The sequence below is a fragment of the Ranitomeya imitator genome, chromosome 5, assembly GCF_032444005.1.
Source record: "Ranitomeya imitator isolate aRanImi1 chromosome 5, aRanImi1.pri, whole genome shotgun sequence".
Classification (NCBI taxonomy): Eukaryota; Metazoa; Chordata; class Amphibia; order Anura; family Dendrobatidae; genus Ranitomeya; species Ranitomeya imitator.
This window is the reverse complement of record NC_091286.1, coordinates 516,119,918-516,137,194: the sequence shown is the minus strand read 5'-3', so window position 1 is coordinate 516,137,194 and position 17,277 is coordinate 516,119,918. Positions and strand designations below refer to the sequence as shown.

At 46.2% G+C, this 17,277-nt stretch overlaps 1 protein-coding gene across 1 annotated transcript in view; it reads right to left on the bottom strand.

Annotated features, from left to right (window-relative positions):
- MINDY4B (MINDY family member 4B) overlaps positions 1 to 17,277 on the bottom strand; it is a 128,537-nt gene that overhangs the window by 32,699 nt on the left and 78,561 nt on the right. Inside the window, exons 6-7 of the mRNA XM_069727515.1 lie at positions 7,181 to 7,275; positions 4,697 to 4,862 (exon numbers count right to left, since the gene is read on the bottom strand). Coding sequence (XP_069583616.1) covers positions 4,697 to 4,862; positions 7,181 to 7,275 — 261 coding nt within the window. The remainder of the gene's footprint in view (positions 1 to 4,696; positions 4,863 to 7,180; positions 7,276 to 17,277) is intronic.

Sequence of the window (17,277 nt, the reverse complement as noted above, 5' to 3'; positions counted from 1 at the left end):
AGACCGCATATAACCACAAATGACTGAATACTACAATACTGATCAGTAATTAAAAAAAAAACCACAATACTATCACCAGCAGTGCCATTATACACAGGAGATCTGTAATTAGTATGCAGTGTCTGTGTATATAATGTATAGGTAATACAGTGATCACTGGTGACATTGTACACAGGACCTCTGTATATAGTATGCAGTGTATAGTGTCAGTGTATAGGTAACACTGACTCACCAGTGACGTCTCTAGGTGAAGTCATTCATCTTTCATCCAGCACAGACCGCCATCACTTCATCCAGCCAGGACTCGTCTCTGCAGGAAATAAAACAGTTATCTCGAGTTCCGCTTGTAGAACACATTACTTAATTTTCCCAACTTCTACATTACACCACATGAAGAAGGCAACATAGTATCACTCTACACAGTAACAGGACCTCCCCCCCATTTAAAACAGTATACTCAAAAAATAAAATAAATACATCACTGCAATAATAATATCCCTTAATTAGCCCCTATGGTAATATTCGCCATCCTAGCCCCCGTGTGTCTCATTCCAGGCTCCAGCCATATGTTCTCCCATCCTGCCCTCATGGGTATCCATTCTGCCCCATATGATCTCCCCATCCTGCCCCATCTGTCTCCATCGTATCCATCCTGCCCCATCTGTCTCCATTCTGCCCCATCTGTTTCCAATCCTGCCCCATCTGTTTCCAATCCTGCCCCATCTGTGTCCAATCCTGCCCCATCTGTGTCCAGCACTCTGCCCAGTCTGTGCAATCCTGCCCCATCAGTCCAGCACTCTGCCCTATCTGTTTCCAATCCTGCCTCATCTCTGTCCAGCACTCTGCCCCATCTCTGTCCAGCACTCTGCCCCATCTCTGTCCAGCACTCTGCCCCATCTCTGTCCTGCACTCTGCCCCATCTCTGTCCAGCACTCTGCCCCATCTCTGTCCAGCACTCTGCCCCATCTCTGTCCAGCACTCTGCACCATCTCTGTCCAGCACTCTGCACCATCTCTGTCCAGCACTCTGCCCCATCTCTGTCCAGCACTCTGCACCATCTCTGTCCAGCACTCTGCCCCATCTCTGTCCAGCACTCTGCCCCATCTCTGTCCAGCACTCTGCCCCATCTCTGTCCAGCACTCTGCCCAGCACTCTGCCCCATTTATGCCCAGCACTCTGCCCCATCTCTGCCCAGCACTCTGCCCCATCTCTGTCCAGCACTCTGCCCAGCATCTCTGCCCAGCATCTCTGCCCAGCACTCTGCCCCATCTCTGCCCAGCACTCTGCCCCATCTCTGCCCAGCACTCTGCCCCAAATCTGTCCAGCCCTCTGCCCCATCTCTGTCCAGCACTCTGCCCCATCTCTGTCCAGCACTCTGCCCCATCTCTGCCCAGCAATCTGCCCCATCTCTGCCCAGCACTCTGCCCCATCTCTGCCCAGCACTCTGCCCCATCTCTGCCCAGCTCTCTGCCCCATCTCTGCCCAGCACTCTGCCCCATCTCTGTCCAGCACTCTGCCCCATCTCTGTCCAGCATTCTGCCCCATCTCTGTCCAGCACTCTGCCCCATCTCTGTCCAGCACTCTGCCCCATCTCTGTCCAGCACTCTGCCCAGCACTCTGCCCCATCTCTGTCCAGCACTCTGCCCCATCTCTGTCCAGCACTCTGCCCCATCTCTGTCCAGCACTTTGCCCCATCTCTGTCCAGCACTCTGCCCCATCTCTGTCCAGCACTCTGCCCCATCTCTGTCCAGCACTCTGCCCAGCACTCTGCCCCATCTCTGCCCCATCTCTGCCCAGCATTCTGCCCCATCTCTGTCCAGCACTCTGGCCAGCACTCTGCCCCATCTCTGTCCAGCACTCTGCCCCATCTCTGTCCAGCACTCTGCCCCATCTCTGTCCAGCACTCTGCCCCATCTCTGTCCAGCACTCTGCCCCATCTCCGTCCAGCACTCTGCCCCATCTCTGTTCAGCACTCTGCCCCATCTCTGTCCAGCACTCTGCCCCATCTCTGTCCAGCACTCTGCCCCATCTCTGTCCAGCATTCTGCCCAGCACTCTGCCCCATCTCTGCCCAGCACTCTGCCCCATCTCTGCCCAGCACTCTGCCCCATCTCTGTCCAGCACTCTGCCCCATCTCTGTCCAGCACTCTGCCCCATCTCTGTCCAGCACTTTGCCCCATCTCTGTCCAGCACTCTGCCCCATCTCTGTCCAGCACTCTGCCCCATCTCTGTCCAGCACTCTGCCCAGCACTCTGCCCCATCTCTGCCCAGCATTCTGCCCCATCTCTGTCCAGCACTCTGCCCAGCACTCTGCCCCATCTCTGCCCAGCACTCTGCCCCATCTCTGTCCAGCACTCTGCCCCATCTCTGTCCAGCACTCTGCCCCATCTCCGTCCAGCACTCTGCCCCATCTCCGTCCAGCACTCTGCCCCATCTCTGTTCAGCACTCTGCCCCATCTCTGTCCAGCACTCTGCCCCATCTCTGTCCAGCACTCTGCCCCATCTCTGTCCAGCATTCTGCCCTATCTCTGTCCAGCACTCTGCCCCATCTCTGTTCAGCACTCTGCCCCATCTCTGTTCAGCACTCTGCCCCATCTCTGTCCAGCACTCTGCCCCATCTCTGTCCAGCACTCTGCCCAGCACTCTGCCCCCCGTGTCCAGCTTTACTGCCCCCCGGCCCCCACCCTGTGTCCAGCTTTACTGCCCCCCGGCCCCCACCCTGTGTCCAGCTTTACTGCCCCCCGGCCCCCACCCTGTGTCCAGCTTTACTGCCCCCCGGCCCCCACCCTGTATCCATCTTTACTGCCCTGGGCCCCCACCCTGTGTCCAGCTTTACTGCCCCCCGGCCCCCACCCTGTGTCCAGCTTTACTGCCCCCGGGCCCCCACCCTGTGTCCAGCTTTACTGCCCCCCGGCCCCCACCCTGTGTCCAGCTTTACTGCCCCCCGGCCCCCACCCTGTGTCCAGCTTTACTGCCCCCCGGCCCCCACCCTGTGTCCAGCTTTACTGCCCCCCGGCCCCCACCCTGTATCCATCTTTACTGCCCTGGGCCCCCACCCTGTGTCCAGCTTTACTGCCCCCCGGCCCCCACCCTGTGTCCAGCTTTACTGCCCCCGGGCCCCCACCCTGTGTCCAGCTTTACTGCCCCCCGGCCCCCACCCTGTGCCCAGCTTTACTGCCCCCCGGCCCCCACCCTGTGTCCAGCTTTACTGCCCCCCGGCCCCCACCCTGTGTCCAGCTTTACTGCCCCCCGGCCCCCACCCTGTATCCATCTTTACTGCCCTGGGCCCCCACCCTGTGTCCAGCTTTACTGCCCCCCGGCCCCCACCCTGTGTCCAGCTTTACTGCCCCCCGGCCCCCACCCTGTGTCCAGCTTTACTGCCCCCGGGCCCCCACCCTGTGTTCAGCTTTACTGCCCTGGGCCCCCCCCCCCCCCCCCCGCATCGCCGCTCTCAAAAAAACAAAAAAGTTCTACTTACCTGCCGCGCTCCTCTCTCCACGCAGCTGCACCGTGCACTCGCCGGCGACTGACGTCAGACGCCGGCGACCTGCACGCTGCGGCTGGCGGCTGTTAACTATTGACGTGCGGGCGCGGGCCCGCACGTCAATAGCGTATAGCTGTAGCGCCGGCCGCCGCTAAGGGCCCGGTTCAGCCTGCGGCTGCTGGTAGGGGCCCGGTGAGCAGGTAAGAGGGGGCCCGATGCGGGCCCCCTCTGCTCACCGGGCCCCATACGCCAGTCACGGCTGTAGTGCCCTGATGGCGGCCCTGGGTGTGCATAAAAGCGCAGGTGGCCACAGTTTTGTGCACCTCTGAAAAGAAGGACACTGCTGAACAGAGGCCAGATGGAGTTCAGAGTAACTCTGCTGCCTTATTATAGTGAATGGATCCCTCTGGGGTTTCATCTGAATCACATCATTTGAAGATTTAGATGGAAACACCAATATAAGTGCTCAGCGCCTGATAAATGTGATCACAAACATTATATAAAATGTTCCCAATAAAAGCTTCAACTCCTTGCACAAAAGAAAAACATGTCCCCACTCAGGTCCATCATCTGTTAATGGAAATATAGGGGCCTTCCACGTTACTGGTAGTACAAAGGCTCTGGAAAAGCACTAAGGTTCCTCGCCCCCCAAAAAAAATCTAGTGAACTTTGCACTCCCAAATCCAAATGCCCCCTCCCTTCTGAGCCCCAGTCTGCCTAAACCACATTTAGCATCCACATGTTTGGCATTTCTGTAGCAATGAGAGCCTGCTTAATTTGCCGCTGCATGTCTCCAGAAGCACGAGCTGGGCAAAACGTACTGGGGGGATCATTTTCAAAATGGGGAAACTACAGCCTGTGCGCTGATCTCTGACACATTGATGGAATCAAGGTCTCTTCCCCTACGTCATGCTGCTCTCAGACTACATAGCAAAACCTGCTGACATATTTTGTTATGTAAATCATGTGGCCCTGATTCATCTTTTGTGATTTTATCTTTTACAATATTGTGGTATTTGCTCTTATCTTTTTTAGAAAAGTTTTAAGAAGTCTAGTGAGGTATGCATAGCATCTAAAACGAATAAGACATTTTATGACCTGTGCGTACACCAGCCTACTGACGCAATTTAAGTCCAAATTCTGTTGCATTTAGGAAATTTTGCCCTAAGTGCTCTAGATATTGAATCCCATTAGAAGTGTCGCTCTTACATACTCTTTCTGTAAAATTATCTGTTTTATACTCAGGGCTCTCTGTAAAATATGAATCACTCGTGATGAGACAGATGGTGGCTCTCTTCATTTCTCCTGTGGTCCAAAGGATGTCCGCCATTGATGTTGCCAGGGCCCTTTCTTGCTGTTTTTGGCTTAATTCTGATAAACTAATTGAGAAAAACACACATTTTAAAGAAAGTTATTGTAAAATGTGCATTAATTAAATTACATTAATGTATGAATTTTTACATGTTTTTAAGTACAAGGACCGAGTAAATCAGGTCCCTTAAAGGGGTGGTCCAGTTAAAACAGGTTATCACCTATCCACATGTGATAACTTGCTGATTACTGAGTGTCTGACTGCTGAGAGTATTTATCTCTGACTGGGAAACTTTTCTGCCAGTTATAAAATGATCTATCAGGTTGTACTCCTGATCACTGCTCCATTCACTGCCGGATAAAGCTGTTCATCAACCCCACAGGGAATGATTAGAGCTCAGGTCACGCATGCGCACTGCCGCTCCATACTAAAAGGTGCTCCATTCAGCAAGTACAAGTGGTTCTCAGCGGTTGGAGCCCCACCGATCAACAAGTTACCATCTATTCAGTGGACAGGCTTTAACTTGTTTTCATCGGACAAACCCCTTTAAAGGGACACTTCGGTAATCCCTTTTTGATTGAAGAGATCACCAAAAATAGACCGATCAGAAGGTCTCCTGCAATTGGGAGCTAAATCTTATGTGGAGGTATGAAGCAGCAGGTAAAGAATGCCCCTTCCGCGCCACCATTGTTGATGCATTACATGAAGGACATTAAAGGGAATCTGTCATGATGAAAATGGTATCTGAACTGCCGGCAGGATGTTATAGAGCAGAAGGAGCTGATCAGATTGATATACATTTTTGTGGTAAAAGTTTATTAAAACTTGCATTTTATTAATTGAATCGATTGTTTGTGCGAATATTAGTCCAGTGGTTGGTCCTATTCATTTATTACCAGTCTTCTGTATGACTGTGCAGAGACAGCTGTCGATCATTAGTAGGACCACCCACTGTTCTGCCATCCATACAGACACCCGGGATTCCAATGAATAAAATGCCAGATCATTTATCTCAGCCGCTTCTCCTCTATTCCGTGATGAGCGCAGAACAGAAAGCTAACATCACTGCTAATGTCATCAGGGGAACGTCGGGAGGTTCCCACACACATGAGAAGGTCGGCTGGTGAAGTTATGTCCAATATACATATCACAATTTCTATATGTGCTCAGGATGTGAACAATATGTCTAAAAGATTAAACTTTTAAAACTATCATTTATTAGATACACATTAAAACTTAAGGCAAGAATTATAACAAACCGTACCAAAAATAAAAACAATATTCTGATACTTGACACTAATCAAATACCCTCCTTGCCAGAAAAGGGAAGCAATCAGCGTTGACGACCCCCTCCTCTAGGCCTGACTTTAGCACTTACCCACCAGTGGAGGTTGGCACCCTATTACGAGGAGAATACCCCCCAATCATTGTCGACTCTCCCTGTGTAACCCTTGATATCCCTAATGTTACAGTGGGGTGATAAAGGTTAGTGTGCGAAAACTGATCTGGCCTTGCTCACACCAGCCCAGATAAAGGCCAGTATCAGAAGCAAGGTGACTATGTGCAAAGTAAAAAACAAAGTAATCAGATGTTATCAACAGTACAATCTGTATCTGATGCCCTGTACTCCACACCTGAATATCTTGCGGAGGTTGGCGGGCGCCCTATTTGATGACGACTATGGCGCTCCTGCTCCTTGACAACTCCCTGACTACATTTGATACCCAGTCATGAGAAAAAGAGGAATCAACTGTTTCATAAAGGCAGTGAGAAAAAAATGCTGTGGTTAGCAATCAGAAGGTACTTAGCTTGATAAAACACTTTGCTGTAACTTGGGTAAAGCCTCAACAAGTTTCCCCATGTCAAGGTTCCTCAGGAGGCTGATACAGCTGTGAATCCATGTGATAAGCCCAGCACGGTATGTTACAGACACATACATCCTCATTTAAATAGATAGAAACTCCTCCCCTTCCTATTGCCCCACAGTCTTCCCCCTATACCTTAAATCCAGTAGTAGACCACCATATCCACTTCTACTTACACCCGATACCCGTATTCCTATATACATCCAGTATGTACAGTCATTGCTAATCAGTGAAGTAAGCTGGACTTATTTACCTTGAAATGTCACAGTTGCATTTAAAATATTAGCCATACATTTAAAGCATAACATTACAGATTGTGAGCTGTAATCCTGATTTTAGGCACACGAGATATCAACTCATCGGTTAATGGCTATGTTTTCTAGGATACCATGATCTGTAGGACGCTAATTTCACGTCATAGTATGTTCTGCAGCTTAACCTCATGTCTTATGTAAAACGCACATTACCATTGATAAATCATGCCCATATATACATGTTCCATCCCTTCCCATTGTCTTACCTCTTTATAGAAGTGTATTCATGCTTGTTCTTTGTAAACAGCAGGTACTTAATGATGTGAGCTTGCACCACCAGCTGAATGGCTCTTGTTCCCCCCTTTAATATATATGTTTGTATTGTTATTATTAATTGGATGAACGTTAGCTACACATAATTATGTTTCGCTTTTAAACGGCACCATATAATAAAAATCAATAGGTTTTCATATCTAATAGAAAATGTTTCAATCTAGATTACGTTTTCTGCCTGTTTATCTGCAAGTCGTGTACTAAATTACAGTTTCCTTTAGAATGGATGAGAGAGGGATGGGGGATGGATGAAGGGAGGTATGGGGGATGAATGAAGGGAAGGATGGATGAGGGATGGATGAGATAAGGATGGAGGGATGGCTGGAATCCATAGTGTCCCATGCTGTAATCCATCTCTGTGACATGTGCTCTTTAGCCTGAATGGTGGTATCATGCTGAGAAGCAAGGAAGTATGAGCTGCAGCGAGCGGGCCCATGAACTACGGTGATCAACCGCTAGCACAATGAGAAAAAGTCTCAAGGTGCAGTACTGAGTTCACCGTAAGAAATTTCTCCCGATGAACTCACCTCTGCAATGTGACACCTTTTCTCACTGTGACAGCGGTGTTCTCATCGAGGTCACCGCAGTTCATTGGCCCGACTGGGAACGCAAAATCAGTGACCGGTGGTAACCTCAATGAGATCACCTCTAGTCACTGACGCTGAGCTCACAGCAGCTGATTTTCCCAGTGGTTCTCAGCCTGGATGGTCGCATCTTGGCAGCGTCCAGGTTGAAAACTATTAATCCCCAGACATGGATTACGGCATGGGACAGAACAACGGACAGGTGAGGGATATTGTGGCTTTTTATTTTTGTTTTACAGGACACAAGGGCTTCAATTGAATGGGCGTTATTTGAGTATAATATAACTGTGTTTCTTATCTAATATATAAAGCTGAATGTGTGTGTGTGTGTGTGTGTATGTATATGTGTATGTCCGGGATTGGCATCTGCACCGTCGCAGCTACAGCCACAAAATTTTGCACAGTCACAGTCTGGACCCCGAGAGTGTCATAGGCTATGTTGTGAGGCGAAATTTTAACCCCGCACGTTCCAATTCACCAAACAATTTTGCCCCTATCTACATAATGGGGAAAAAGTGAAAGGAAAAGTGTTGGAGGCATCGCAGTTACAGAGTTACATCCACAAAATTTTGCACAGTCACACGTCTGGACCCTGAGAGCGTCATAGGCTATGTTGTGAGGTGAAATTTTAACCCCACGCTTTCCAATTCACCAAACAATTTTGCACCTAGCTACATAATGGGGAAAAAGTGAAAGGAAAATTGTTGGAGGCAAATTGACAGATGCCAGATGTGAACAAGGGGGACTTAAAGAGTGGGAGCGATGGCGCCAAAGAGTATATACCGCACAGTTGCTAAGGTGGGGCCCTGACATGGGATACTCACCACACACTGGGATATGAACACACACACAAAATGCGCCACACACTACCACATGCTTGAACACATATCACCCTCAACGCACATTTCACCACACATACACCAACCTCGCCACATAAAAGTCGAAACACAAGTCGCTGCTCAAAACTCGCCACGCGCAAAACTCGCCACATGCAAAACTAGGCTCACGCAAAACTCGCCACACGTGCAAAACTCACCTCATGGAAAACTCGCCACACGCAAAACTTGCACACGCGGAAAAATTGCCACATGCACAAAAGTTGCAATACATGCAAAAGTTGCCTCACACAAAACTTGCACATACTCAAAATGCACCACAAATAAAACTTGCCACACGAAAAACTTGCCATGCGCAAAACTTGCTGCACACAACTTACTACACTAACCTGTCACATGCAACTCGACACACAAAAAGTTGCTACACGCATGTCGCCACATGCAACTAACACACACAACTTGACACATGAAACTCACCCTAAAACACAGACAAGTCTGGTATTATCCTTCAAAAATAAAAATCTGATTAATAAGCAGACAAACTACAAGAGCAACAAATGTACCATATAGGAAATACGGCAGCTGTCAGTCACATGACCTATCTATTATGTGTGTGTGTGAGCTAATATATACTGCCGGGGGGAGGGCTTCCTGTTGGCTGGGGCTTTATCAGGCTGCCAATTTAGCTTACAAATACTGAGGTAAAAATACTGACCAAATAACGTGTGAACACGGTCTAATACAGGAGGAGATGACACACATATATACTATATACAGGAGGAGATGACACACAGGTATATACTGTATACAGGAGAGATGACACAGGTATATACTATATACAGGAGGAGATGCCACACAGGTATATACTATATACAGGAGGAGATGACTTACAGGTATATACTATATACAGGAGATGACACACAGGTATATACTATATACAGGAGGAAATGACACACAGGTATATACTATATACAGGAGGAGATGACACAGGTATATACTATATACAGGAGGAGATGACATACAGGTATATACTATATACAGGAGGAGATGACAACCTGGTATGTACTATATACAGGAGGAGAAGACATACAGGTATATACTATATACAGGAGGAGATGACATACAGGTATATACTATATACAGGAGGAGATGCCACACAGGTATATACTATATACAGGAGGAGATGACTTACAGGTATATACTATATACAGGAGGAGATGACACACAGGTATATACTATATACAGGAGGAGATGACACAAAGGTATATACTATATACAGGAGGAGATGACAGGTATATACTATATACAGGAGGAGATGACATACAGGTATATACTATATACAGGAGGAGATGACAACCTGGTATGTACTATATACAGGAGGAGAAGACATACAGGTATATACTATATACAGGAGGAGATGACAACCTGGTATATACTATATACAGGGGAGATGACATACAGGTACATACTATATACAGGGGCGATTACACACGTATATACTATATACAGTGGAGATGACACACAGGTATATACTATATACAGGAGCAGATGATACACAGGTATATACTATATACAGGAGGAGATGACTTACAGGTCCATACTATATACAGGAGGAGATGACACACATATATACTTTATACAGGAGGAGATGACATACAGGTATATACTATATACAGGAGGAGATGACACACAGGTATATACTATATACAGGAGGAGATGACACACAGGTATATACTATATACAGGGGAGATGACACAGGTATATACTATATACAGGAGGAGATGACTTACAGGTCCATACTATATACAGGAGGAGATGACACACGTATATACTTTATACAGGAGGAGATGACACACAGGTATATACTATACACAGGGGAGATGACACACAGGTATACACTATACAGGAGGAGATGACACAGGTATATACTATACACAGGGGAGATGACACAGGTATATACTATATACAGGAGGAGATGACAACCTGGTATATACTATATACAGGGGAGATGACATACAGGTACATACTATATACAGGGGCGATGACACACAGGTATATACTATATACAGTGGAGATGACACACAGGTATATACTATATACAGGAGGAGATGACTTACAGGTCCATACTATATACAGGAGGAGATGACACACATTTATACTATATACAGGAGGAGATGACATACAAGTATATACTATATAAAAGGGGAGATTACACATAGGCATATAGAGGAGGAGATGACAGACAGCAGGTATATACTATATACAGGGGAGATGACATACAGGTATATACTATATACAGGAGATGACATACAGGTATATACTATATACAGGGGATGACATACAGGTATATACTATATATAGGAGGAGATGACATACAGGTATATAGTATATACAGAAGTGATGACATACAGGTATATACTTTATACAGGAGGAGATGACACATGGGTATATACAATATACAGGAGGAGATGACATACAGCAGGTATATACTATTTATAGGGGAGATGACATACAGGTATACACTATATACCAGAGAAGACATACAGGTGTATACTATATATAAGGGAGATGACAAACATGCATATACTGAGGTGAAAATGAGGGGTGTGAGATGAAAATGAAAAGGTGTGAGTGCAAAATGAGAGGAGTGAGGGAAAATAGTGGAGTGATCGGAAAATGACAGTTGTGAGGTCGAAATGACAAGTGTTAGGGGGAAATGAGAGGAGTGAGGGGGAAAATGAGAGGTGTTAGGGAGAAAATGAGAGGCATGATGGGAAAATAAGAGATGGGAGGTGCTATAACTAACCACAGATATTTACAATGCCCAGGCAACGCCGGGCTCTTCAGCTAGTTTTTAAATAAAAATGAAAAAAATGTGTTTTATTTTTTATTTGTGTTTCTATTTACCAGACAACTATAGGATTAGTAATAGATAGGTGTCTTATGGGAAGAGTAGTCCTATCAGCCTACTCCAGTGTTCGGAGATAAACTTTTTACCTCCGATCACAGCTGCAACAGCTGCAGGCTCATGCTGTAATTTCACAGCATGTGAACTGTGGCTGTTTGACTGGTGGTAATGATTTTACCGCCGATCAGAAGCAATGTTTGCTGCGCTGTCATGCACATCACAGCTTGGCAAACACTGGGTGTTCAGGCCCCCCATTCAAGTGAATGGGGTCCGGGTACTGTTCTGGTACCCAGACCTGAACTTTTTTAACTTTTCGGCCAAACTCGCTGGATCTCAACATCCATCTCTGCTTTCTAAATATCACCACTAGGGATAAGTAGATACGTGGATGTTTGGGTTTGGTGGGTTTGGTAGATCTGTACTCCAAAGTTCGGTTCAGGTACCAGAACTTAACCCTGAACTCAAACCACATAGAAGTCAATGGTGATCCTGAGTTTGGTGCTGTAAAATGGTCGTAGTAAGGGCTACAGGTCTCTCTGTTTCCTTGCACATTATTAATGGCAGCACAAGTTTGTAGAAACTGGGGGGCATTAAACATAAGTAAGGTATTTGTAATTTATTTCTACTGATGCAGCGGAAAGCAACATTTAATGTTGGATCGCAGTAATCACACTCTTTCTTTGTGGATTGTAGGTTTGCATGTACACCCATCCCTCATTATTTTCATATTATAACATGAACCTGACTGTATGTTACTGTTTCCTGTAACTTATTACACAGCATTGCAGAAAATGATTGCACTTTATTAACCCCTTCACGCTGCGGACAATTCTGTCCACATTGACATATGAGGGCCTGTTTTTTGCAGGACGAGTTGTACTTTTGAATGACAGCATTCATTTTACCACGTAGGGCACTGAAAAATGGCAAAAAAATTCCAAATGTGGTGAAATTGTGGAAACCACCACAATTCTGACATTGTTTTTTAGGAGATGTTCATAAAGTGTACGTTTTGTGATAAAAGTGAGCATGCAATATGATTCTGCTCATCAGTACGATTACGGCCATACCCAACATGTCCAGTTTTTTTTTATTATTTTAGTGGTGAAAATAAAATCAGAATTTTTCAAAAACAATTTTTTGGGTTCTGTTGCCATTTTCCAAGACCTGTAACATTTTTATTTTTCAGCAGTGTGTGTGATGGCTTATTTTTTTGTGGGGCGAGATGACATTTTTGTTATTACCATTTTGGAATAGATGTGAATGTTTGGTTGCTTGTTACAGCCTTTTTTGTGGAATTGCGGTGACCAAAAAATATACTTTTAGCGCTCTTAATTTTTTCTGTCTAAGGTGTTTACCGATCCTGTTAATTGTTTTTATATTTTAATGGATTGGACTTTTCTGAATCTGGCGATACCACATATGTGTATTTAGTTTTTTTTTAATATGTTCATTTTCAGTGGGAGAAAATGGGAGTGATTTGTACTTTTAGTATTTTTTATTTCTTTCAACTTTTTTTTTTTTACTTTTTATTGTTAGTGTTAGCCACATTATGTCAGATAGCTTGTGCTATATGCAGTGGTGCAACACGTATTAAATGCTGCTATCCAATATTGACAGCCGCATTTAACAAATTAACAATCGCGGCAGAGCTCTGCTCCACCCATAATTGTTAGAGGCTGGTCCTGGCTATGCGCAGCCATCACCTACCAGGTATGGGGCGACCTGGCTGAGTAAACCCGCTCCATACACCCACTTCTGACATGTATGTTGAATGTATGGCAGATGTCATGAGGGGGTTAAAATCGCATTAATATCAGTAGCTAATTTGATGTCTTTAGCCATCTAAGGGTATGTGCACACGTTGCGGATTTTGCTGCCGATCCGTAGCGGATTTGACGCCGCGGATCTGCAGCTCTTTTCCATGCGGTGGACAGTACCGTGTAAACATATGGAAAACAAAATCTGCAGTGCACATGCTGCGGAAAAAAGCGCGGAAACGCAGCTGTGTTTTTTCCACAGCATGTCAATTCTTTGTGCAGATTCTGCAGCGGTTTACACCTGCTTCTCAATAGGAATCCGCAGGTGTAAAACCGCAGGTGAAATCTGCACAAAAACAGCACAAAAACTGCAGTAAATCCGCGGGTAATCCACAGTGCGGATTACCTGCGGATTTTGCACAAACAGTGCAGAAAAAACCTCACACCAACCCGCAACATGTGCACGTTGTCTCACAACCCTGCTAAGTGATCTAACCTTAGATGGCTGTTGGCAGACCACCCCTTACATATTCATACTCAGCCGAGCCAAACATCTACATGTTCTTAGCGGGGATAGGGGAATAAGCCGCTGCCTGGTGCCCCTAGTAGCAGCATTTTCCTGCAGTAGCAAAAGGGTTAAAATTCAACATGAACATCTACAGGATGGCAATAATATGCAAATCACTGGTGGTCCCACTAGTGGGCATTCCTGCAGGCAATGAGCTGGGGCCCTTCAGAGCCCCTTTCTTGGAATCAGTTGAGGAGGCCTTATCCTACAAAGTCTTCTACCTGGAGTTTTGTAGACAAGGTGATATTTTTTACGTTTTGCTGGGGGCAGAGTGATTAAATGAGTATTCCCATCTCTAAGATCCTATCCCAATATGTAGTATGTGTAATAATAATAATATTAGCAAATACCTCCAATTAGAATTGTAGCATACAGTGGGGCAAAAAAGTATTTAGTCAGTCAGCAATAGTGCAAGTTCCACCACTTAAAAAGATGAGAGGCGTCTGTAATTTACATCATAGGTAGACCTCAACTATGGGAGACAAACTGAGAAAAAAAAATCCAGAAAATCACATTGTCTGTTTTTTTAACAATTTATTTGCATATTATGGTGGAAAATAAGTATTTGGTCAAAAACAAAATTTCATCTCAATACTTTGTAATATATCCTTTGTTGGCAATGAGAGAGGTCAAACGTTTTCTGTAAGTCTTCACAAGGTTGCCACACACTGTTGTTGGTATGTTGGCCCATTCCTCCATGCAGATCTCCTCTAGAGCAGTGATGTTTTTGGCTTTTCGCTTGGCAACACGGACTTTCAACTCCCTCTGAAGGTTTTCTATAGGGTTGAGATCTGGAGACTGGCTAGGCCACTCCAGGACCTTGAAATGCTTCTTACGAAGCCACTCCTTCGTTGCCCTGGCGGTGTGCTTTGGATCATTGTCATGTTGAAAGACCCAGCCACGTTTCCTCTTCAATGCCCTTGCTGATGGAAGGAGGTTTGCACTCAAAATCTCACGATACATGGCCCCATTCATTCTTTAATGTACCCAGATCAGTCGTCCTGGCCCCTTTGCAGAGAAACAGCCCCAAAGCATGATGTTTCCACCACCATGCTTTACAGTAGGTATGGTGTTTGATGGATGCAACTCAGTATTCCTTTTCCTCCAAACACGACAAGTTGTGTTTCTACCAAACAGTTCCAGTTTGGTTTCATCAGACCATAGGACATTCTCCCAAAACTCCTCTGGATCATCCAAATGCTCTCTAGCAAACTTCAGATGGGCCCGGACATGTACTGTCTTAAGCAGTGGGACACGTCTGGCAATGCAGGATCTGAGTCCATGGTGGCGTAGTGTGTTACTTATGGTAGGCCTTGTTACATTGGTCCCAGCTCTCTGCAGTTCATTCACTAGGTCCCCCCGCGTGGTTCTGGGATTTTTGCTCACCGTTCTTGTGATCATTCTGACCCCACGGGGTGGGATTTTGCGTGGAGCCCCAGATTGAGGGAGATTATCAGTGGTCTTGTATGTCTTCCATTTTCTAATTATTGCTCCCACTGTTGATTTCTTCACTCCAAGCTGGTTGGCTATTGCAGATTCAGTCTTCCCAGCCTGGTGCAGGGCTACAATTTTGTTTCTGGTGTCCTTTGACAGCTCTTTGGTCTTCACCATAGTGGAGTTTGGAGTCAGACTGTTTGAGGGTGTGCACAGTTGTCTTTTTATACTGATAACAAGTTTAAACAGGTGCCATTACTACAGGTAATGAGTGGAGGAAAGAGGAGACTCTTAAAGAAGAAGTTACAGGTCTGTGAGAGCCAGAAATCTTGATTGTTTGTTTCTGACCAAATACTTATTTTCCACCATAATATGCAAATAAATTGTTAAAAAAACAGACAATGTAATTTTCTGGATTTTTTTTCTCAGTTTGTCTCCCATAGTTGAGGTCTACCTATGATGTAAATTACAGACGCCTCTCATCTTATTAAGTGGTGGAACTTGCACTATTGCTGACTGACTAAATACTTTTTTGCCCCACTGTATGTGGCACCCCTAGGGGTATTTGCCACAAAAATAGTTACTGACACTAAATAGAAATACTAAAATAGCAAGACTGCACTACCACCTCCGGCCAGAAGGGGGAGCTCCAGAGACTCCCCTTGATCCATTCTGGTCTGAGAAAAGAACTGGCAGTTGGGCTAAGGAGCTGAAAGTGAGAGGTCATACAGCTGAATTTCTAACAGCCCTATGACGGTTTCCAGGCCCAAATCACCGGCCTGAGGAGAAAAGGGACACAGAAAAAGGACATTGTGAGAACCAGGTAGCATTAATCACTACCCAGAACAGGCGCAAAGACGGATACCGGATCCGTGGCTGTATTCATTATATATAATACAGCAACTGGAAAAACGTGAGGTGACATCAGCTTCACTAGGGCCGGACGCAGCAACAGACACAGAGTTCAGCGGTACTCCTGGAGGGGGTAAGCCGATAAAAGGACTCGGGTTGCCCGTCGAACCAGGACCCGGAGGGGACAGATTGGGCCGGCAGCCAGTTCACATACAGCAGCAGGGCCACACAGAAACTGCGTACAATAAGAGGCGAAGACCCCGGCAGGGTCAAAGTAACTCAGAGTTCCCATACAGACTCCGGTGACAGGACTGGTTGTAAATCCCTTTATGTTGAAGTAAACTGGTTAAACGTTTCAGTGCCTCAGACTTTCATTTGGACAATAGCTATCTATCCAGGATCAGGATCATCACCGCTGAGAGAACCTGCTGCTGATCAAGTAAGTGCCTGTTCCCTCATGATACCCCTTACACTGTGCAGTGCCTGAGGCCACAGCATCGGGTCAAGCCACCCGTGACATCTCCCTCAAGAGACAGACCCCATTGGTCCGGTGCTGGGTACCCCGGTCTCCTGGGCGTCACAATTGGCGTCACGAACAGGATTCAGCCAGCCTGTATACTGGGTATTGTGTGCCGTGATTGGAGCCCAAAACTGTGAAAACTTGGATGAAAAATCTTGAAAATTGACTTTATTAAAGAAAATTCCATTTCCCATTAAAAACTATTGAAAGTGACTTTTCCCCATTGGTTATAATGGAGTAAAGATGGCCGCCATCACCTCATAACCGTTAGGCACGAGACTGTTAATTGAGCTACGCCATTACCTGAGCCCCAGTCTGACTGAAAAACTTCAGAATCCGCCATTACAGAGCGCGTGGCGGGCGGGAGCAGCAGGGGGCGTGTCATTGTGGGCGGCACCAAGCTGAGCGCTCTGACGTCAGAGCAAGGGGAAAACCAATCCTGCTGCACAGCGGAACGAATCTACACTATCCCGACGGAAGCGGAGGACCGGAAGGGTCCGGATTAACTAAGGGGGCACAGTATGTCGCAGCACGGAGACGCCGCAGCACCCGGCGATGCTAATGCAGC